Source organism: Malaclemys terrapin, chromosome 4 (genome assembly GCF_027887155.1).
Source record: "Malaclemys terrapin pileata isolate rMalTer1 chromosome 4, rMalTer1.hap1, whole genome shotgun sequence".
Taxonomy (NCBI): domain Eukaryota; kingdom Metazoa; phylum Chordata; order Testudines; family Emydidae; genus Malaclemys; species Malaclemys terrapin.
Genome location: NC_071508.1, coordinates 30,934,573 through 30,957,477, shown reverse-complemented (window position 1 = coordinate 30,957,477; position 22,905 = coordinate 30,934,573). Strand labels below are relative to the sequence as shown.

Genomic DNA, 22,905 nt, shown 5'->3' with positions numbered 1-22,905 from the left:
TTGTCCTGACTGTTGCAAAAGTTAGAGGTTCAACCCCCAAATCCAGCAGCTCTGGAAGCCATCAATATGGGGCCCTGCTACCTTGCAGGAGGCCTCAGAGCCATTGCATCAGGTAGTATGGCTCTGTTACCCCCACATTTGACCAAAATTCAGAATGGTGTGGGTTGTTTCATTTAGGAGGAGAAAATAATGATGGAGCCAGGTATCTGAAGAAATCATGTTTGTACATTCTTTGTAAATAAATTCCTGTTCCCCTAAACACTGCAGAACTCAAACAGCAGAAGACAGTTTCTTTGCGCACAGTTCCAAGCGCCTTCCTAGCCAACAATCTGTCTGAAAGCACTCTCTCTCTCTCTCGGCTTTTTCTAAGGGCCCTGCTACTAGTATAGTGCTTCTGTGGCTGTGTCTTGTACTTCTTTGCTGCCTTTTTTCTCTGCTTCTCTTTCAGACACACAAACCTTAATAAAACAATACTCAGTGAAGCCCCTCCACTCAGGTACCTGTGTTTTTAGCAGAGGCTGCTATTGTTTCAGCTACCTGGTTCCATAAAGGAGTTTGACGGCTTCTTACATGAAGAACATCAGATCTCTGAGCAGTCCCTGCGAAGCAGCAAATGGATAATTCTCTTTTGCATTCTTTTTCAGAGAGATTATGGTCTTTTGTGCTGTAGTGTGCTCTTTAGGATTTCTTAACACTTCTGGATTTTAATATTTCTTCTCACTGCACCTTATACATTTGATATCTTAATTCCCCCAGATGGGCTTTTCATAAGTCTAATGCTGTTGAACAGCTGCATTCTGTGATTCCATCTTACTACGATGGTAACTTATGGTCCAATCATCCCTATCAGGGGCATCACTACATTTGGCTATGCTGTTCAGCCACTAGGCCATACTCTTCTCCCAAAACCAGGAATGGAACCCAAGAAACCTGATTAGAGGTTTGCTAGAACCTCATTTTGAAGCCCAAACCGAACACGACTAGCCCACAGCCGACCCAAATCTGACACTTCCCTCCAAACCTGGGTCAGCACTGCCGCCTCATCCTTAGGGCTCAAACTGATGAGGGCTTCCTGCTCCCTGTGCCCGAGATCTGTCTCTGACCACCTCCTGCTATGGGGTGAACATGGCAAGTGCGCCTGCTCCCAAAAACCACTGCCACCTTCCTGTGCTGTGTGTACTGCTGAATGAGATGCGCTGCAACTCATCAGCACACTCACTCCACAGCACAGAGCAGTGGCCAGCAGGAGTACAACATGCAGTCATCGCTGTACTGACTCCACAGGCAGGAGGAGATTTCAGAGTCTACCTGAGCAAGCCGGAGGGAGTTGGGTTATTTTCACACTTGACCACGACACTTGCAACCCGATGGAATCTGATTACAAGATTCTAATCCTGATACCAAGCATTCTAGTGCCAATTCACATAGCACTATAACCAGTGATAAAGTCTGTGTTAGGTCTCCATCTGTGGTCTACTGTCCATAGAAGAAAACAGCAAACCTTCCCCACTACTTTCTCCTACAGCTGAGTAAAAGAGGGTGTACTACAGATATAAAGATCATGGGTTCAAAGTCAGTTGATGAGCCAAGGGGGGTTGTAAACTATGTAAATCAGTGTGAGGGCCCTGCAATGATTGCTGAAATGATTGCATATTACAAAACACTGTATTTAGGGATCAAACTAAATATTGTGTTAATATTTCCTTTATTAAGGTATTTATAGTGTGTGTATTTTGATTACTGGGAGCTATCCCTTTAAGAACTGGGTGGGTTACCTATTAGAGGGTTTGTCTGAAGAAGACCGAGAGCAGTGTGTTGGAAATGCTGCTTCTGTGAGCTCCAAAAAGGTCAGAACTTGACAATCCTATCTTTCCAGAAAATAAGCCTCACTCTGGAAGATGAAATATTAGGATTGATAGGGGAACCTACTAACTCAGAACTTTGCTTGATCTTCAGAGCGTTTTGCCCATACATCACCAGTAGGAATCCAGTTCCACTCAGTAGGGATTAGATTTAAGAGATGGGGAAACTTTTGGGAAAGGGGGAGCCTATACAGGAAAGATGGGCTCCACCTAAAGCAAAATGGAATCAGATTGCTGGCTCTTAAAATTAAAAAGATCATAGAGCAGTTTTTAAACTAAGGGCTGGGGGAAAGCCGACAGGTGTGGAGGAGCATGTGGTTCAGACAGAGACATCCCCTAGGGGAGGATCTATTAATGGGGATTCTCTATGTTCTAGTAAGGAGGAGAGGATGGAAGATGATAAAATACGGGTAAGATTTGATGAGAAACAGTCAAATGAAAAAGAAGCCCATTCAATTACACATGTAATGGCAAACAGCTAAAAAGTGACAATTTTTTTTAAGTGCTTATATACAAATGCTAGAAGTCTAAATAATAAATTGGGTGAATTAGAGTGCCTTGTATTAAATTAGGATATTGATATAATAGGCATCACAGAAACTTGGTGGAATGAGAATAATCAATGGGACACAGTAATACCAGGGAACAAAATATATCGGAAGGACAGAACAGGTCATGCTGGTGGGGGAGTAGCACTATATGTGAAAGAAAGCGTGGAATCAAATGAAGTAAAAATCTTAAATGAACCAAACTGTTCCACAGAATCTCTATAGATAGTAATCACATCTCAAATAAGAACAATATAGCAGTAAGGATATACTACCGACCACCGGACTAGGATGATGACGGTGACTGTGAAATGCTCAGGGAGATTAGAGAGACTATAAAAATAAAAAACTCAATAATAATGGGGGATTTCAACTATCCCCATATTGACTGGATACATGTCACCTCAGGACAGGATGCAGAGATAAAGTTTCTTGACACCTTAAACGACTGCTTCTTGGAGCAGCTAATCCTGGAACATTTAATGGCATCCTTTAAAAAGTGGAAGTTAAATCTTAGTGAGGAAAATAGAAAGGAGCATAAACTCTGGCAAGGGAAATGTAAAAACATAATTTAGAAGGCTAAAAAAGAATTTGAAGACCAGCTACCCAAAGACTCAAAAATTAATAGCTAAAAGAATTTTAAGTACATCAGAAGCAGGAACACTGCTAAATAACCAGTGGCACCACTGGACGATCAAGATGCTAAAGGAGCACTCAAAGATGATAAGGCCATCACAGAGAAACTAAATGAATTCTTTACATTGGTCTTCACGGAGGAGGATGTGAGGAAGATTCCCAAACCTGAGCCATTCTTTTTAGGTGACAAATCTGAGGAACTGTCCCAGATTGAGGTGTCAGTAGAGGAAGTTTTGGAACAAATTGATAAACTAAACACTAGGACCAGATGGTATTCACCCCAGAATTCTGAACGAACTCAAATGTGAAATTGCAGAACTACTAATTGTAGTCTGTAACCTATCATTTAAATCAGCTTCTCTACCAAATGACTGGAGAGTAGCTAATGTGATGCCAATTTTTAAAGAGGGCTCCAGAGGTGATCCTGGCAATTACAGGCCTGTAAGCCTGACTTCAGTACCAGGCAAACTGGCTGAAATTATAATAAAGAACAATATTGTCAGACATATAGATGAACATAATTTGTTGAGGAAGAGTCAACATGGTTTTAGTAAAGGGAAATCATGCCTCACCAATCTACTAGAATTCTTTGAGGGGGTCAAAAATGTTGTGAAGGCAAAGACTATAACAGGGTTCAAAAATGAACTCGATAAGTTCAAAGGATAGGTCCATCAATGGCTACTAGCCAGGATGGGCAGGGATGGTGTCCCTAGCCTCTGTTTGCCAGAAGCTGGGAATGAGTGACAGGGAGTGGATCACTTGATGATTACCTGTTCTGTTCATTCCCTCTGAAGCATCTGGCATTGGCCATTGTCAGAAGACAGGATACTGGGCTAGATGGACCTTTGGCCATTCTTATTATAAATCGTTCACATCTAATAGCTCTTTCATGGCTCCTGTACAAGATGAGTTTGGTGGGTCTCAGTTCCAGCTCCCACATCGCCAAGCTTTGTACTAATTGCAGACTCAGTAGAGAGGACAAGAGGTGCCTGAAGCAGGGCAGCATGGGGGAAGCTTGTCCTGTTCCTGCCCGGAATGAACAGAGGGATTCATTTGCCAGCACTGCACAAGCACTAAATCCACAAAGTTTTTTAAAGCTACAGTTTACAGTTATAAGCAAGTTAGTTGCAAACATGCACATTAACTCATTCAATAATTCCTATTCTTATTAGGTGTTTCTATGCAAGCAACCTCTGTGCTTCATTTACCCAACCTGTAAAATGGGAAGAAGTGAAGAGAATTATGGCCAATAGGGGAAGAGGTGGGAACAGAACTCAGGATCTTCTGTCTCCCAGTTCCATCTATATTCAATACCATAGGCCAGTAAGGCCAGAAAAGGAGGTAGAGGATGATGGAAATCAAAACTAAGCAAAGATTCTATGAAATATTTATAGAGCGCCCAGTCTGGAGCAATTCAGGGGCCTAGGCAGCTCGCTAGAAACTAGCTTTATGCACATGTGCAACACATCCAAGTTTACCTCCGTAGTTTAAAATTTTGCAGTGTTCCAACTACACATGCACTCAGGAAAGCTTTCGATTACTTTCCATCCTTTTCAGAAACTTAGCAAAACACCTACTGTACACTAGATACTAGGCACATACAGATCTGTCTCATCTTACGCTGGGGTTACGTTCCACGGTCAGCGCGTAAAGCGAAAACTGCATATAGTCAAAATTACATTGAGTGTAATGGCAGGCAGAATCGCCCGCACTACAGGAACAGTATTTAAATTGTTATTTTTCTCTTTTTTTGGTTTTGCCGACCACGTAAAGCTGAATTCGCGCATGTTAAATGCACGTAAGATGCGACAGACCTGTGGTTAAGCCCCTTTGTTTTCAGTTTAAATCGATTTTTACCAAAAAAATTCCTGGGTTTTACAAGTAGTATTCATTTTTTTTCTGATTTTCATCCTACTTTTGTATCATTCAAATATATAAAACATAACTTATTTTATTAGGAAAAATACAATACATAGCATGAGACACATACATTACGATAATACATTAGTCTGTGTGCACATGCAAAGCTGCCTGTTGAAGTAAGGTTATGTATTAGTCTAGAACAGGGGTGGGGAACTTATGGCCCACGGGCCAGATCCGGCCCGCTACTTCATTTCATCTGGCCCATGGCAAGCCGGAAGCCCCAAGCCTAGCTGTGAGCACCAGCACACGCCATGCGGGGGGAAGCTAGGATCGCCAGGCCATTAAAAGTGCAGTCGGCTCTGCGCAGCTCCCGGAAACGACCAGCATGTCCCTGCGTCCCCTAGGAGCTGGGGCAATCAGGGAAGCTCCACGCGCTGCCCCTGCCCCCAGCACCACCTCTGCAGCTGCTTTGGGAGCTGCAGGGGTGACACCTGCAGGTGCAGGCAGCGTGCACTGCGCAGAACCCGCTGGCCCCTCCACCTAGGGGCCAGAGATGCCAGCCACTTCCAGAAGCAGCTCGGAGCCAGGGCAGGCAGGGAGCTTGCCTTAGCCCCGCTGCACCACCGACCAGGAGCCACCAGAGGTAAGCGATGCCCAGCTGGAGCTCACACCCTGAACCTCCTGCCCCAGCCCTTAGCCCCCTCCCACACACAAACTCCCTCCCAGAGCCTGCACCCCAAACATTCCTCCTGCACCCCAACCGCCTGCCCCAGTCCTGAGCCCCCTCCTGCACCTCAAGCCCCTCATCCCCAGCCCCACCCCAGAGCTTGCACCGCCAGCCAGAGCCCTCACCCCCTCCTGCACCCCAACCTCCTGCCCCAGCCCAGAGCCCCTTCCTGCACCGAACCCTTCATTTCTCACCCCACCCCAGAGTCTAGGGGAAGCCCCAAGCCTCTGCACCTCCCCATGGGGCTGTGTGTGGCCTGTGACTGATTTTTTCTGTGGGTCAATGGCTAGGGTTACCATACGTCCGGTTTTTCCCGGACATGTCCGGCTTTTCGGCAATCAAACCCCCGTCCGGGGGGAATTGCCAAAAAGCGGAACATGTCCGGGAAAAATACCGGCCGGGCACTTCCTCTCCCGCGGCTGCTCTGCTTCTCCCCTGACTCAGACTTCAGCTCTGTTTAAGAGCCGAGCTGCCCGAGCGTTACCGGCTTCAGGCAGCCCCCTTGCCTCCGGACCCCAGCCGCCGGCCGGGCACTTCTCCTCCCCGGCTCCAGCTGCTCTGCTCCTCCCCTGACTCAGACTTTGGCTCTGCTTAAGAGCCAAGCTGCCCAAGCCAGCGCTACGGGCTTCGGGCAGCCCCCGTGCCTCCGGACCCTGCGCCACCGGAGCAGAGCAGCTGGAGCCCGGGAAGGGAAGTGCCCAGCTGGCGGCTGGGGTCCGGAGGCAAGGGGGCTGCTCGAAGCCCGTAGCGCTGGCTCGGGCAGCTCGGCTCTTAAGCAGAGCCAAAGTCTGAGTCAGGGGAGGAGCAGAGCAGCTGGAGCCGGGGAGGAGAAGTGCCCGGCCGGCGGCTGGGGTCCGGAGGCATAGGGTCTGCCCGAAGCTGGTAGCGCTTGGGCAGCTTGGCTCTTAAACAGAGCCGAAGAGTCAGGGGAGGAGCAGAGCAGCCGGAGCCTGGGAGGGGAAGTGCCCGGCTGGGGGCGCAGGGTCCGGAGGCATGGGGGCTGCCCGAAGCCCTAGCGCTACTGGCTTCACATGTTTGCCGGGCAGCCTCCAGACCCTGCGCCCCCGGCTGGGCGTTTCCCCTCCCGGGCTCCAGCTGCGCTGGGGAAGCGCCGGCCGGGGGCGCAGGGTCTGGGGGCTGCCCGGCAAACCGTGAAGCCGGTAGCACTTGGGCAGCCCTTTTCGCGTGGTTGGGAGGGAGGAAGGGGAGTTAGGGCGGGGACTTTGGGGAATGGGCGGAGTTGGGCGGGGCCAGGGGTGGGAAAGGGGCGGGGCCAGGGCCCCGTGGAGTGTCTTTTTTTTTTTATTTTTTAAATATGGTAACCCTATCAATGGTCCCTGATAGAAAAAAAGATTCCCCACCCCTGGTCTGGAAGATACACACAATAAACAGGCATGCATGCAAGCTCTGGAGTTATGGATGAATCTCACGCTCACCAATACACATTTCAAGCTGTTAACAGAGAACGGTTTAAAGATCTGATACACTAAATCGGGAAGAAAACGAAAATCTGTATCAGAATACGTTTCAGAACACAAGGAAATATTCAAAAGTTTAAAAAAAAACAGGAGAGAAGGATGAAGTTGAGTGTGTGCGCTGCAAATGGTGTGGCCCAATTATTAAATGTAAATATTTATAGGTTAATAGTTCTAAGTTTACAATAGTAAACTGTTTATTCAAATGAAGAGTTTTATTTGCTGATTAGAGATACATTGTTTTCTTAAACTCAGAAGTGGCATTGTGTATAGAGTTCTGTTTTAGTTCTGCAGCAAACCACATTGATGAACGGAATTCAAAGTACTGATCTACTGAATACTTTTTTCCCCCGCCATCTTTCCGTCCACCAAAATAAACCCCGATATTTACTCAGAAAAATTATTAATATTTTTGCACTGATTTTTCATCTGTTTTTGTTGTTGTAGTAATAAACACTGATAAATTCCTGGGGAAAAAAATAAAATAAAATAAAAACTGAAAATGAAGGACCCTACACATAGTACACTTCAAAAGCAAGAGCTCACCATTTTTATGCCATTCCCAACCCCACCATCCCAACACACACTGGAACAATTTATAAAATGTGAAAACTGTTTCTCACTTAAAAACATCCGAGTGGCTTTTGCTTAAACTTTCACCTTTGGATGCACTCCAGGGAAGTTTTAATCCAAAGGTGAACATTTCAGAACACTATGAGGATCTGAAAATGGGATTACAATATAAACGGTTTTGTAACTTGCAACTCCTGTTATTGGAAAATTAGTATATAATCATCAGATAATCAAGAATTGTATTGTAATTCACATGCACAAGGAGGTAGTTAGGGTTGCATGCTCAAGCTTACCTTCTATATTTCCTGACTTCTTAGTGCTCAAGTATGCAACCTTAGCACTTGTCTACACGGGATGTTACTGCATGTCATGCCAGAGTGTCACTCCATAGCACCTTAGCTTGCTGCGCAGTAACATCTTGTGTGGACCCTGCCACAGCGTACTAAAAGTTCCATAGTGCTTTGACATACTCCCATTTCAAATAACAGAACGTCAAAGCACACAATGCAACTCTTAGCTCACTATAATACTGTCCACTGCACAATAAACTAGAGTGCTGTGGATTTACATCCTGGTTTGCCACACTGTAACATCCCATGTAGACAAGCCTGAATTTTGTAGGTTTTTGTGCTTTGTTTTTAAAAGATCAAAAGCATGGGGAAATAAATGGAACTTCAGTCTCCCAGCCTACTACCGGCTTGTAAAAAAAGCTGCCAATGGAATTTTCAAATTTTATAATATGAAAAGAGTTTGTTTGAAGCCTCCTGAGTGCTGCCATTCTTGACCAAGTCTCCCAGAGCCCCACCATTCTCACCACACCTCTCCAAAGCACTCAGGAAACTAGGTCACAAATAAAGGGGAACGGTTGTATGCATTCAAAATTCAGAATTTAAAAATTCATTCCTATTAAACAACTGGGTAAAGAACCATTAACAACTAGCTCAATACTTCCCTATGAAACAGAATTAGCACTAATGTTGCTCCAATTAAGCAACAGTTCACCATTCATTAAACTAAGTAAATTTTCTGGGAGATGTTGTAATAAAGCAGCCTTCCAGACTTAGGGTGTCCCAGGTTAGAAACAACATACTGTAATATTTTACATTTACACAGTACCTTCCAATCAAAAACACTTTGCATTGTACTGCATAGAACTGTCCAATACATAAGCACCAATGAACCGCAGTAGCTTCTGGGGTGGGAAAGGTAACAGCCAATTGGTATACAAAGATGCCATATAACAGTATGGAGAAGGAAAATTTTGTGCAATGGCACCAGGACAGACCATAACTCTTAATGTTAAGGACTATTCACCCACCAGACTTCAAGTGTAAGGGTTCAGCTATTATTTTAAATCCACGGATGTGATAAATGAAGGTGGGAGGTAGCTCCCTTTTGTGGACACACAGAAGCTATAAAATCCCTCTTAGTAGCTGTTCTCTAATTGCTCTACCTCTAAAGGGTTAAAAAGTCTCATTGCTATGCATAGGTAAAAGGAAGTGAGTGGCCACCTGGCCAAAAGAGCCAATGGAAAGGCTAGAACTTTTTAAAATGGAGAAAAAACTCTCCTTTTGTCTGTCTGTGGTTGTTCTCCTGGGGAGAGGCGGACAGGGCAAGAGGTATGCTGTAAGAAGCTTGGGCCAGGTATGAAAAATCATCAGTTTCATACCTAGAAACTACTAATTTAAAACCCCAGATATGTAAATAGATCAGGAAATGGCTAGAAAGACATGATTAGGTTTATCCCAATGATTTCATTATGGTTTGTGGATTCCTCTGTGCTAACCCCAGGTGATTTTGTTTTGCTTGTAACCTTTAAGCTGGACCCCAAGAAAGCTACTCTTGGTGCTTAATCCTTGTAGTTGCTCTTTTAAAATCTAGCAATAGTCTGAGTCCCCAGATGTATTTTCTATCTTTTATTTTAAAAAAAAAAAAATTTTACCTTTTTTAAGAACAGAATTGGATTTCTGGGTTTTAAGAGGTTTGTGCACATGTTGTTTAATTAGCAACAACTGATCTCCCCTTTTTTCCTCCCCTTCTTTCTCAGCTCTTTCCTGGGGGGTAGGGGAGGGTTGTTGAAAGGGCTTGAGGGTACCCCACAGGTAGGAATTCCCAAGTGCGCCTTCCTGGGCTCTCAAAGGGGTTCTGCACTTGGGTGGTGGCAGCATCTACCAATCCAAGGTCAGGAGGTAGTAGACCTTGGAGGAGGGAACCTCAGGACAGTGCAGGGTGGTGTCCCTAGCCCCAGAAGCTCCCAACACAGATAGATCATGGTGGGCTTGGGAGGGGAGAGAGTCAGAGAAAATGAGGGATTCCCAAAGCCAGCCCAGTAACACAGCAGTAAAAATTCAGCACCCAATATTTTTAAAATTTGCAAAATTCTGCATATTTCATTTGTCAATAAATAAACATGGAGGCTCCAGCATGGCAGTGGACAGTACAGGCCACTGGCCGCACAGAGGTGGGAGATCACCCTGCAGCCCACCCCGGGACATGGACTTCAGCAGTGAGGCTGCACCTGAACCTGATACAGCACTAGGGCCAGGCCAGCCCCACAAACACACCGGGTTCCCGCCCCTCCACACCAGATGCACCAAGATAGCGAGCAAGAGGGACAGACTCTCACACGCACGCCCAACCCTGGCCACCGATACAGGTGTGGGGCAGGCAGGCTCAGCCCAGCAGGATCAAAGTGTGGAGGGGCTTACTGTGGGGGGATACAGGTGTGGGATGAGAGAGTTCTATGTGGCACAATCTGGGTGCGGGTGGCTTGGTGTGAGGGAGTTCTGGATGCAGGGGGAATGGGACTCTGCAGGGAGGACCAGGTGAAGGTGGTTGGGGCTCAGCACAGAGGCAGGCTCGGCAGGGGGGACTCAGCGGGGGGGTCCAAATGCCAGGGGAGTGGGGCTTGGTGGAGTGGGGTTCTGGGTGCAGCTGGCTGGGCTCACTGGGGTGGAGGTCCAGGTGTGGGGGACTCGTCGGGTTGGTCCAGATGCATGGGGCTCATTGAGGTGTGGGTTTGAGTGGGGAGGGTCAGTGGTGGTGGTCTGGATGTAGGGGTGGAAGTCCAGATGTAAGGGCTTGGCACAGTTCCAGATGCAGGGGAGGACTCGGCGGGAGGGGGGCTCCGAATTCAGGGGGTGAGGCTCAGCAGGTGGGGGTTCAGGTGTGAGGGGCTCAACGGGGGGTTCTGAGTGTGGGGGGTGATGGTCAGCAGGGGGGAGTCTGGGTATGGGGAGATGCAGCACATGAATGGGGGTTAGACAGACAGGGGAGCAGCTCCCCATACAGTGGCTCCTACCCTTGCAGCATAGGAGCGATGGAAGCAGGGAAGGGGGTGGGCAGCCAGGGGAGGTTTCTGGGGGTGTGTCTGACCTGGCCCTGGCCACTCCTCGTGAAGGAAGAGGAAGTCCTGATACAGGGTAGGAGCCACCGGCTGGGGCATTCCCAGCCCCACACTCCTCCGGTCATTTACCTCTCTGCCGGCTGCTCTGCGCGCCCAAAACAATGCGCCTGCGCTGTTCAGGAGGGGTGCATGACCGCTCTTATGGCTTCCCTTTGCTTCCCCGTCAGAAGTAATTATTCTGCGGGGAAACAAAGAAATCTGCAGAGGACATGAATTCTGTGCACGCACAGTGGTGCAGAATTCCCCTAGGAGTAATAAAGAAGAAGCTCAAGCTAGGCTTACATAGGCAGGGTAAGATGAGCAGTTTCTATGTATTTCTCTAACACTTTCAATTCCATGTTAGATTATATTTGTTCTTAGTGGAAGAAATAAGATAATTTATTTTCACTAACTCTAAGATTAAGCCTGATATGTGCTACTAAGTTATTTAGAGACCTGATTGCTGCTTCTCATAGTGACATTACTTAATATATGCTAGAGCAGGGGTTCTCAGGACAAATTTTTTAGTGGCTTCAGAGTGCGGCCACCAACTCTTGCTGGTGGTCACTGTCACACTTTTTCCGAAAATACTTAATTAGCTTTAGGAAAAACAAATATACACATATACATGTCCAAATATTTATTGCGAGCTAATAAGTCTGCTGTGAAAAGGGATACTTGTATGTTTGTTAATATCACTTTTCATGGCAGACTTACTAGCTAGCAGTAAACAAACATACAAGTATCCCTTTTCACAGCAGACTGACTCAGACTGGAGCGGCGAACAGCAGAGGCTAACAGCGGGAGTTTGCCTGGGAGCTGTCCGAGAGGAGGTACGCTAAGTGCTGCATTAGGGGGGCTGTGTTGGTGAGTATCTGAGTGTCTGTCTGCTGCTGGGACAGTTGGTCAGTTTGACCGTGTGCTTGCTTGCTTGTTTGTTTGAAAAGTGTGAATTGGGAGTGCTTTGTTCCAGGTGGGCCTTGAGTGGGCCTGACTGGTATATAAGGGCAGTCAGCAGCGAACCAGCTGAGCGGCGAACAGCAGAGGCTAACAGCGGGAGTTTGCCTAGGGAGAGCGCACCGAGGCTTTCATCTGCGGGTTTCTCTGAGTAGCTCCTGCAACAGTTGAGGAAGTTCTTAAGAGGACGGTGATATGGAAGGTGAGCGATCAGCTGTTGTAACCTGCACAGGTTGTGCCATGTTGGTCTTTCTTCCACAGGACAGAAGCGACTTTTTCTGTACAAAGTGCAAGCTGGTCTCCATATTGGAAGAGAAGGTTCGAGGGCTGGAGAAACGAGCAGGATGGAGCCTCATCTGGAATCCTGTGTCCAGTTTTGGGCCCCACACTACAAGAAGGATGTGGAAAAATTGGAAAGAGTCCAACATTAGCTTTTTCCACATCCTCGGTCACTAGGTTGCCTCCCTCATTCAGTAAGGGGCCCACACTTTCCTTGGCTTTCTTCTTGTTGCTAACATACCTGAAGAAACCCTTCTTGTTACTCTTAACATCTCTTGCTAACTGCAAATCCAAGTGTGATTTGGCCTTCCTGATTTCACTCCTGCATGCCTGAGCAATATTTTTATACTCCTCCCTGGTCATTTGTCCAATCTTCCACTTCTTGTAAGCTTCTTTTTTGCGTTTAAGATCAGCAAGGATTTCACTGTTTAGCCAAGCTGGTCGCCTGCCATATTTACTATTCTTTCTACATATCGGGATGGTTTGTTCCTGCAACCGCAATAAGGATTCTTTAAAATACAGCCAGCTCTCCTGGACCCCTTTGCCCTTCATGTTATTCTCCCAGAGGATCCTGCCCATCTGTTCCCTGAGGGAGTCAAAGTCTGCTTTTCTGAAGTCCAGGGTCCGTATTCTGCTGCTCTCCTTTCTTCCTTGTGTAAGGATCCTGAATTCGACCATCTCATGGTCACTGCCTCCCAGGTTCCCATCCACTTTTGCTTCCCCTACTAATTCTTCCCGGTTTGTGAGCAGCAGGTCAAGAAACCTCTGCCCCTAGTTGGTTCCTCCAACACTTGCACCAGGAAATTGTCCCCTACACTTTCCAAAAACTTCCTGGATTGTCTGTGCACCGCTGTATTGCTCTCCCAGCAGATATGAGGGTGATTAAAGTTTCCCATGAGAACCAGGGCCTACGATCTAGCAACTTCTGCTAATTGCCAGAAGAAAGCCTTGTCCACCTCATCCCCCTGGTCTGGTGGTCTATAGCAGACTCCAACCACGACATCACCCTTGTTGCTCACACTTCTAAACTTTATTTAGAAAAACTGGACGTGCACAAGTCCATGGGGCTGGATGCGCTGCATCCGAGGGTGCTAAAGGAGTTGGCAGGTGAGATTGCAGAGCCATTAGCCATTATTTTTGAAAACTCATGGCGATCGGGGGAGGTCCCGGATGACTGGAAAAAGGCTAATGTAGTGCCCATCTTTAAAAAAGGGAAGAAGGAGGATCCAGGTAACTACAGGCCAGTCAGCCTCACCTCAGTCCCTGGAAAAATCATGGAGCAAGTCCTCAAGGAATCAATTATGAAACATTTAGAGGAGAGGAAAGTGATCAGGAACAGTCAGCATGGATTCACGAAGGGGAAGTCATGCCTGACTAACCTAATTGCTTTCTATGATGAGATAACTGGCTCTGTGGATGAGGGGAAAGCAGTGGATGTGTTATTCCTTGACTTTAGCAAAGCTTTTGATACAGTCTCCCACAGTATTCTTGCCGCCAAGTTAAAGAAGTATGGGCTGAATGAATGGACTGTAAGGTGGATAGAAAGCTGGCTAGATCGTCGGGCTCAACGGGTAGTGATCAATGGCTCCATGTCTAGTTGGCAGCCGGTTTCAAGCGGAGTGCCCCAAGGGTCGGTCCTGGGGCCGGTTTTGTTTAATATCTTTATTAATGATCTGGAGAATGGTGTGGACTGCACTCTCAGCAAATTTGCAGATGACACTAAACTAGGAGGCGTGGTAGATACACTAGAGGGTAGGGATCGGATACAGAGGGACCTAGACAAATTAGAGGATTGGGCCAAAAAAAACCTGATGAGGTTCAACAAGGACAAGTGCAGAGTCTTGCACTTAGGACAGAAGAATCCCATGCACTGCTACAGACTAGGGACCGAACGGCTAGGTAGCAGTTCTGCAGAAAAGGACCTAGGGGTCACTGTGGATGAGAAGCTGGATATGAGTCAACAGTGTGCTCTTGTTGCCTAGAAGGCTAACGGCATTTTGGGCTGTATAAGTAGGGGCATTGCCAGCAGATCGAGGAACGTGATCGTTCCCCTTTATTCGACATTGGTGAGGCCCCATCTGGAATCCTGTGTCCAGTTTTGGGCCCCACACTACAAGAAGGATGTGGAAAAATTGGAAAGAGTCCAACGGAGGGCAACAAAAATGATTAGGGGTCTGAAGCACATGACTTATGAGGAGAGGCTGAGGGAACTGGGATTTTTTAGTCTCCAGAAGAGAAGAATGAGGGGGGATTTGATAGCAGCCTTCAACTACCTGAAGGGGGGTTCCAAAGAGGATGGAGCTCGGCTGTTCTCAGTGGTGGCAGATGATAGAACAAGGAGCAATGGTCTCAAGTTGCAGTGGGGGAGGTCCAGGTTGGATATTAGGAAACACTAGTTCACTAGGAGGGTGGTGAAACACTGGAATGCGTTACCTAGGGAGGTGGTGGAGTCTCCTTCCTTGGAGGTTTTTAAGGCCTGGCTTGACAAAGCCCTGGCTGGGATGATTTAGTTGGGAATTGGTCCTGCTTTGAGCAGCGGGTTGGACTAGATGACCTCTTGAGGTCCCTTCCAACCCTGATATTCTATGATTCTATGACTCAGACCTGGCAAGCCTGTGGACAAATTAAGACCTGGATTGGGGGAAGAGGGGTCAGGGTAGGCAGCAAGAGCCAGGGATGATGCGGTTGGGGGGGGCTGGAGGAGACCGTGGGGGGCCAGAACCTGAAGCCCCGTGACTGGGGGATGGAGATAGAGCCCGAAGCTGCACAGCCAGAACCTGGGGCCAGCTCCTCTGTAGCCAGAGCCTGAAGCCGTGCAGCTGGAGTCTACCACCCCAGGGGCAAAGCCCAAAGCCTAAACCCCACCGCCCCTGGGAAGGTGGGGAACTCACCAGCTGCCTGCTCCTCCAGTGTTCTGTCTCCAAAGGAGGGGCAGGGCCCAACCCCTGCTTGCAGCCCCAGCAGCCAACACCAAGGCAGTGCATCCAGGAACAACAGGAAAGTAGAGGGGCCGCTGTTTTGACCAAGAGGCTGTGGCCGCGGCCGCAAGAAAAGTCCCTGGTGGCCGCATTTGAGAAACGCTGTGCTAGAGTGTCTCTCTGGATTTCCAGTTCCCAGGGAGAAAAGACAAACCTTTTAACTCTAAATCTAAAAGAACCAAGGAGTGGATGATGGCAGCAAAGATACAAGATAAAAAATCCTAAACCTCAAATGTTCCCTACCCAGCTTTCTCTTAACACCTGATATGATGAAGTTATTTCTATTTAAATTACTAAAAGTTGCCTATCGAAGGCTCTAGAAACCCTAGCACACTATTAATAATACAAAGTCATCTCAGCAGTATTTAAATAATCAATTAAACAGGAACTCATCAAGCCATTTACAGAAACTCCTTCCTGCCTTTTCATAGCTGTAGGGAAAACACCCTTCAGCTCTCTCCAAAAACCCTGCAGAGCAGATAGATTTTGCAGTGTGCTCAAAAGGTCACTAAATTCAGCCTATTTCAGACCAACATGGGGAAACAAGAGTCTAAGATTTTTCACTGAGAATTCCCTACTTGTCACTGCCCCTTCTTTTATAATGAGAGCACTCCAGCTCACACACCCCTGCTAAGGCAATATGATCTAGGGAGAGAGGCACTCTCTCAGGTAGGCTGACCTAGGCTTTATAAGTTATGATCACCTCTTGAGCTCCACCAGGAGACCAGCAGACAACCAGTGAAGAGCCCAGAGCACTGGCATCACATGCTCCTAGTGAGGTGGCCTGCTCAATAAGCACGTCCCTGCATTCTGCACAAGCATTAGGATCTGACTGGTTTAAGGTGCAGCATATATTGCAACAATCTAATCTTGAGGTGACAAAGGACTGATTAAGAGTGGCTTGTCTACAACTGAATGGAAAGGTTGCTCTTCCCTAGCTGGATAGTGATTATAAAGAACTGACTAGTACGCTGCCGTAATGCAAGTGTCAAACAGCAGCCACAGGTCTAGAATTACCTCATACGTGCCAATCCCTGATAACTAATAGAATCATAGAATATCAGGGTTGGAGGGGACCTCAGGAGGTCATCTAGTCCAACCCCCTGCTATAGAGTTATAAGTTGTCAATACAAATAGTGTCTCCACACTATAGCATGCTAAATCTAAAGCTGGGTGGCTATGTTACATACACCTAATATTAACAAATTTATTTGTTAGTCTCTAAGGTGCCACAAGTACTCCTGTTCTTCTTTTTGCGGATACAGACTAACACGGCTGCTACTCTGACACCTAATATTAACAGGCATAGCAAAAGACAGGGCTAGTAGGGAAGCTACCTAGCAACACCACGGGCCAGGCAAGGCAGAAGCACTTACCCATTGTCACCACCAAACACGTAGATGGCATCCCGATAGGCAACCACGGTGTGTTTGCTGCGCCTGAGAGAGAGTCTGTCAGACAGGGGCAAAGGGAGTCCTGGCCCCGCCCCCACACCCTGAACCGGTCACTCGGTACCACCCCCTCTCCAGCCCCACCCCACACACACCCTGACCCACCCTCTCTTCACCCCCTCCCCACACAACACCCTGACCCACCCCCTCTCAGCCCCTCCCCACTCCTTGAGCTGCCTACTCGGCATCGCCCCACCCCAGCGCTGCCCCGCCCACTCTCAGCCCCACCCCCACCTTGGCCACCCACTTAATTCCGTCCCCAAGTTGGCGCGATTTCTCATCGCCTCACCTGGCCCCTACGAACTCATCACAGGGCGGCAGGCGGCGCCACCGATGCACTGTCTCGAAAGGCCCGAAGTTGAGGGTCAGGTACTCCACACTGTCGGAGCAGCTATGGTCGAAATCCACGCTGGGCGCCACCTTGGAGCTCCCAGCCCCTCCGCCCGACGGGGCGCCGGCTGCTGTCATGGCCCAGCTCCTACGGACAGGATAGACCCCCGCCGCAGCCCAGGCACATGCGCAAGGGACTGGGCGCGACTGCGGAAGCACCGCTTCCCGAGGCCAAGGGCTCCCGGCATGCTCCGCGCCGTGAGGGGACTACAACTCCCGGCGTACCCCGCGCTGAGTAGGCCTGAGGTTCTCGCACTGTCTCTTGGGGGTGTCTCATTCATTTTCGGATCTTTTTCCCAGCCCGGTAGAAAGGTCTCTGGTTCCGCCCGACCTGGCGCCCTCCCGCCTGCCCTGGGCCCCAGCGGGCCCGCCCGTCGCGGTGCAAGGAGAGCGGGAGCCGGGGTCGGTCGCTGCTCGGCCCCTGAGGTAGTGCTGGGTGGGGAAAGCCACAAGCGGGTCACATGAGGGAGCCTCAGGCCCTGCTCTCACCTGGAGAGGCCCACTCTTGGCTGTTAAGCTCCTGGGGCAGGAGGACCCTTGCTCCGGTTGTGGCTGGCTCTGCCTGGAGCGCCTCCGGGCTATGGTAACAAAGAACAAGCATGAGGACCAGTCAAGGGCGCTAATTATAGGCGGGGGGAGGGGCAGAGTTTCATACTGGTGATGGGCTCCGAGGTGAAAACTGCACAGAACTAGTGTGGAATGTGAGCTCTGAAGAGGAGAGGTGCTGCTCCCAGCTTGTGCCCTTGGGGCAGGGAGTCAGTGTTTTGTTTACAAACAGAGGCAGGGTGATTAAGATAAGAAAGGGCTGATGGTTAAATTAAGGAGCTGGAAGTCATTAGATGAACCTGTAAAACAGGAACCCATCTGGGGGTTGAAGAAAGAGCAGAGGAGATGCAGAAGAAATACAGCCAAGCCCTATGAGCCAAGTTTACATTCAGAAATGAGGAAGAGGTGAGGGGGGTAGGTGAAAAGAAGGGGCCAAAATCCAGGGAAGGGGTAACAGGGAAACTACAATACCCACCTGGTGAAGTGAAGAAACAGATTGACAGAGCCAGAAGGGTACCCTGAAGTCACCTATTACAAGACAGGCTCAACAAAGAAAGTAACAGAATGCCACTAGATGTCACCTACAGCCCCCAACTAAAACCTCTCCAGCCAGAGGCAACTTTACCTTTTTGCTGCCTTTGGCGGCATGCCTGCGGGAGATCCGCTGGTCCCGCAGCTTCGGCCTACCCGCCACCGAATCCATGGGACTGGCGGATCGCCCTCCAGCGCATCATCAAGGATCTACAACCTATCCTGAAGGACAATCCCTCACTCTCACAGACCTTGGGAGACAGGCCAGTCCTCACTTACAGACAACCCCCAAACCTGAAGCAAATACTCACCAGCAACTACACACCACACAGCAAAAACACTAACCCAGGAACAAACCTTGTTGCCAATTCTGTCCGCATATCTATTCATGGGACACCATCATAGGACCTAACCACATCAGCCACACCATCGGGGGCTCATTCACATGCACATCTACCAATGTGATATATGCCATCATGTGCCAGCAATGCCCCTTTGCCATGTACATTGGCCAAACCGGACAGTCTCTACACAAAAGAATAAATGGACACAAATCGGACATCAAGAATTATAACGTTCAAAAACCACTAAGAGAACACTTCAGTCTCCCTGGACACTCAATAATAGACTTAAAAGTGGCAATTCTTCAACAAAAAAACTTCAGAAACAGACTCCAATGAGAAACTGCAGAATTGGAATTAATTTGCAAACTGGACACCATCAAATTAGGCCCAAATAAAGACTGGGAGTGGATGGGTCACTACAAAAAGTAATTTTCCTCTGCTGATATTCACACCTTCTTGTCAACTGTTGGAAATGGGCCACCTTGGTTGTATTGGCCTCGTTAGCACTACAAAAGAAATTTTCCCTCCCTTGGTATTCACCCCTTCTTGTCAACTGTTGAGAACAGGCCACTTCCACCTTAATTGAATTGTCTCATTAGCACTGACCCCCCCACACTTGATAAGGCAACTCCCATCTTTTCATGTGCTGTAATATATATTCTGCTTACTGTATTTTTCACTCCATGCATCTGATGAAGTGGGTTTTAGCCCACAAAAGCTTATGCCCAAATACATTTGTTAGTCTCTAATGTGCCACAAGGACTCCTCGTTGTTTTTGCTGATACAGACTAACACGGCTACCACTCTGAAACCAGTGATATAGAGAAGTTCCCACTCTACCTGTGGTACTTATGTGGCCCCATCACCATAGTATCTGAGTGCTTCACATCACAGTCCCTTGATGAGGTAGAGCAGTGCTGTTATCCCCATTGTAGTGATGGGGCACTGAGGGACACACTAGGGTGACCAAATGTCCTGATTTTATAGGGACTGTTCTGATATTTGGCGCCTATTATCCCCTGTCCCAATTTTTCACACTTTGGTCACCCTAGGACACACAGACTAAAGGCCAGATTTTCAAAGGCACCTAGTGGGAAAATGTAGTTCCTGAGCCAATGCATATATGACGTGTATCTCTGGATAAGATGGCTCAGCTATTTAAGTATGAAGTGCATAGCTATTAACCATACATGTTATCACACGTTCACCTTGATGTTAATATTTATGAGTGGAGGCACTGATGGCAATAGTTTTACTTCATTAACATCTAGAAGATTTGACCCTCCAACTTTCTTTCAAGAGGAAGAGCTTCCCAGAGCTCCTGTGCTGTTTATTTTCCTTTCCTGCCTGCAGTAGCCTTGAGATACCTCAGAAGTCCCACTTTTTTTTCACAACTTTAAAAAGTGAAATTTTCTTGGTATTTGGTTTGAAATAGTCTCCTGTGAAAACTGCAACTCAGAGACTGTAGTGTTGTGTTTAAGACCCTTCTGGAAAGTAACTAGTCTCTAAACAGAAGGCAGTGTTGCCAACTCTCATGATTTTGTCATGAGTCTCATGATAATTATTGTTTTCCTTAAAGCCCTAGCTCTTGGAGTCAAGTGTATATGTGATGATTTCATCCTTCATTCTTAAAGAGAAATGAAGTTTCTAGCACTTGTGGCTGTGGAGAAAGCTTCAAAATGTGACCCCAGTGCACCGTAAAGGTTCAAAAAGCAGAATGTAAATAAATAGAACACCAAATCTATTATTTTTACATAATCTCATTATTTTTGGTGAGCCTGATTCATGATTTTTGAACATTTGGGGTTGGCAATACTATGAAAGTGAATTGAAAGTGTCAGGTTTCAGTGATAGCCATGTTAGTCTGTATCAGCAAAAAAACCGAGGAGTCCTTGTGGCACCTTAAAGACTAACAAATTTATTTGGGCATAAGTTTTTGAAGTGGTAAGAGAGTAGCCCATTACAGACAGTTGACAGGAAGGTGTGAGTAACAGTAGGGGGAAATTAGTACTGGGGAAATTAAGTTTAGGTTTTGTTTAATTGAGTTTAATTTTCAAACTAGACACCATCAGATTAGGCCTGAATAAAGACTGGGAATGGTTGGGTCATTACAAAACCTACATTTAATTTCCCCAATACTAATTTCTCCCTACTGTTACTCACACCTTCTTGCCAATTGTCTGTAATGGGCTACTCTTTTACCACTTCAAAAGTTATTTTTCCTCCCTTGGTATCCTTCTGTTAATTGATTTATCTCGTTAGACTGACCTAACACTTGGTAAAGCACCCCTATCCTTTCATGTATTTATACCTGCTCCTGTATTTTTTATTTCATACATCTGATGAAGTGGGTTCTAGCCCACGAAAGCTTATGCCCAAATAAATTTGTTAGTCTCTAGGGTGCCACAAGGATTCCTAGTTTTTTTTTGACAGTGTCAGTTTCACTCCTGTTTAAAGTCAGTTTCTAGTCTATTATTTGTAGTGGGGTAACAACCCTAGAGCCCCACGCAGGTGCAGTATAAACTCATGGGGCCTTGCCTTACTAGGAGGTTTCCAAAAGTTAAATGATCTATTCCAAGCTTGATGAACTGCAAAAAAGTGATAGAAAGTAATCTGGATTTTTCTACAATTGTTTCAATTGTTGTATTCAAGAATTAGTAACAAAGTAAGAATACACATTAAAATTTTAAACCTAACCAGTGTCCCTTAAGTGAATTGACACGAGGTATTAGAGCTGAGTGGGTCTAATATTTATTTAATTTTCTTTCTTTCTATAGGAATTAGAAATTATTATCTGAAAGGAGCACTGTATCTAGGGCCTTGTCTACACTACAGGGGAAAATCGATCTAAGCTACGCAATTTGAGTTACATGAATAGTGTAACTCAAATCAGCATAGCTTAGATCTACTTATCGTGGGGTCCACACTACACGATGTCGACAGGAAACGCTCTCTCGTTGACTCCCCCTACTCTCCTCAATCCAGTGGAGTACAGGAGTTGATGGGAGAGCGATCTGCAGTCGATTTAGCAGATCTTCACTAGACCCGCTAAATCAACTGCCAATGCATCAATCGCCACTCATGGATTCCCCGGTAAGTATCAACAGATAAACAAAAAAAAGATTAAGATAAGAAAGAAGAAAAAAACACCCAGAGTTTTCAGGTGCCCAAGTAGCCTCTGGAATCACGGTTAAAGTCCCCCCCACCCCAATCTGAAATGACGCCCCTGGGACCAGTTACGCTTTTGAATTCTGGGATTGCAGTGATACCAAGAGGCCCCTGGGCCCCTCACTAGAGTCCAGCAGGGGCACCTGCGCTTAGGCTCCCAGGCAACACCTTGTGCAGAGCCCCACATCTCCCTCCCAGCCTGCACTAGGAGTCCCCCAGCTTAGCAAAGTGCCTCAGCAGCCTGCTTTGCCTTCTTTCCTCAGAAGTCATACACAGCATCATTGCCCACAGTTGAGTTGGTACACAGCCCTTTCTAAGCAAGCACGCTTATTCTTAAGGTGAAAACATAAGAGAGAAATCATAAAAACAATCAAAGAATCTGCATGCTAATAAGCCTATCAGAAGCTACCCCCAAATCCAACAAGGTCTCTGGTAGGTTAGCAATCCTTCCAACCCTGCCAAGGGGGTTTTCTGTGTTTATAAATTCATAACTGCCTTGGTCAGGGGCAGCGGAGCCTTCCCAAAAGTGGGGGGGGGGGCAGGGGCCTCCACCCCCTCTGTGACCCTGCCCTTCCCACTCCTCTTCCCCCCAAGGCCCTGCCCCTGGCTAAGCCAGAAGCTAGAATAGGGCCAGGAAGCGGTGGACCCTCCACTTGCCTGGGGTGAGGTGGGGGGCTGAGAGCAGCCCCTGGCCCATGTCCCCATGCAGGGCAGGCAGGTGGAGGGTCTGCGACTCCTCACAGCTGCCCACACAGCTCTTACCCTGACCTGGCTTCGGCGCGGGGGCGAGGCCTCAGAGCCACAGCCCGGCCAGGGTAAGAGCCTCACGGGCAGCTGTAGGGAGCCACAGACCCTCCACCTGCACTGGGCAGAGGGTCTGGGGGGTGGGGACAGGGGCTGCTCTTGGCCCCCTCACCTTATGCAGGTGGAGGGTTTGCGGCATCCTACAGCTGCCCAGGCTCCCTGGCTGGGCTCCAGCTGCCGGTCTGGCAGGAGGGGGGGTAGCTCGAGGGGGAAGAGGAGAAGAAGGGGCAGAGCCAGTGGCGAAAAGTGGACAGGACAGGCCTGTTCACTTTCAAAAAGTGGGAGGGCCATGGTCCCCCCTATTCCAGCACCCCGGCCTAGGCTCAGAACAAGCATGCTCTGACTCTGAGAGTCACTTCTTTATACAGGTAAGGTCTTTGATCTCTCC

General features: G+C 47.7%; 1 protein-coding gene across 4 annotated transcripts in view; it reads right to left on the bottom strand.

The window, feature by feature from the left end:
- The window catches only part of LZTR1 (leucine zipper like transcription regulator 1), a 286,327-nt gene extending 269,056 nt beyond the window's left edge, over nt 1-17,271 (bottom strand). For 2 of the 4 annotated variants that reach the window (XM_054025515.1, XM_054025514.1), the window contains exons 1-2: nt 17,024-17,271; nt 16,660-16,722 (exon numbers count right to left, since the gene is read on the bottom strand). In XM_054025515.1, coding sequence (XP_053881490.1) covers nt 16,660-16,722; nt 17,024-17,202 — 242 coding nt within the window. In that variant the 5' untranslated portion in view covers nt 17,203-17,271. The remainder of the gene's footprint in view (nt 1-16,659; nt 16,723-17,023) is intronic. The other 2 variants (XM_054025512.1, XM_054025513.1) reach the window with 1 other exon arrangement.
- Between the last annotated feature and the right edge of the window lie 5,634 nt (nt 17,272-22,905).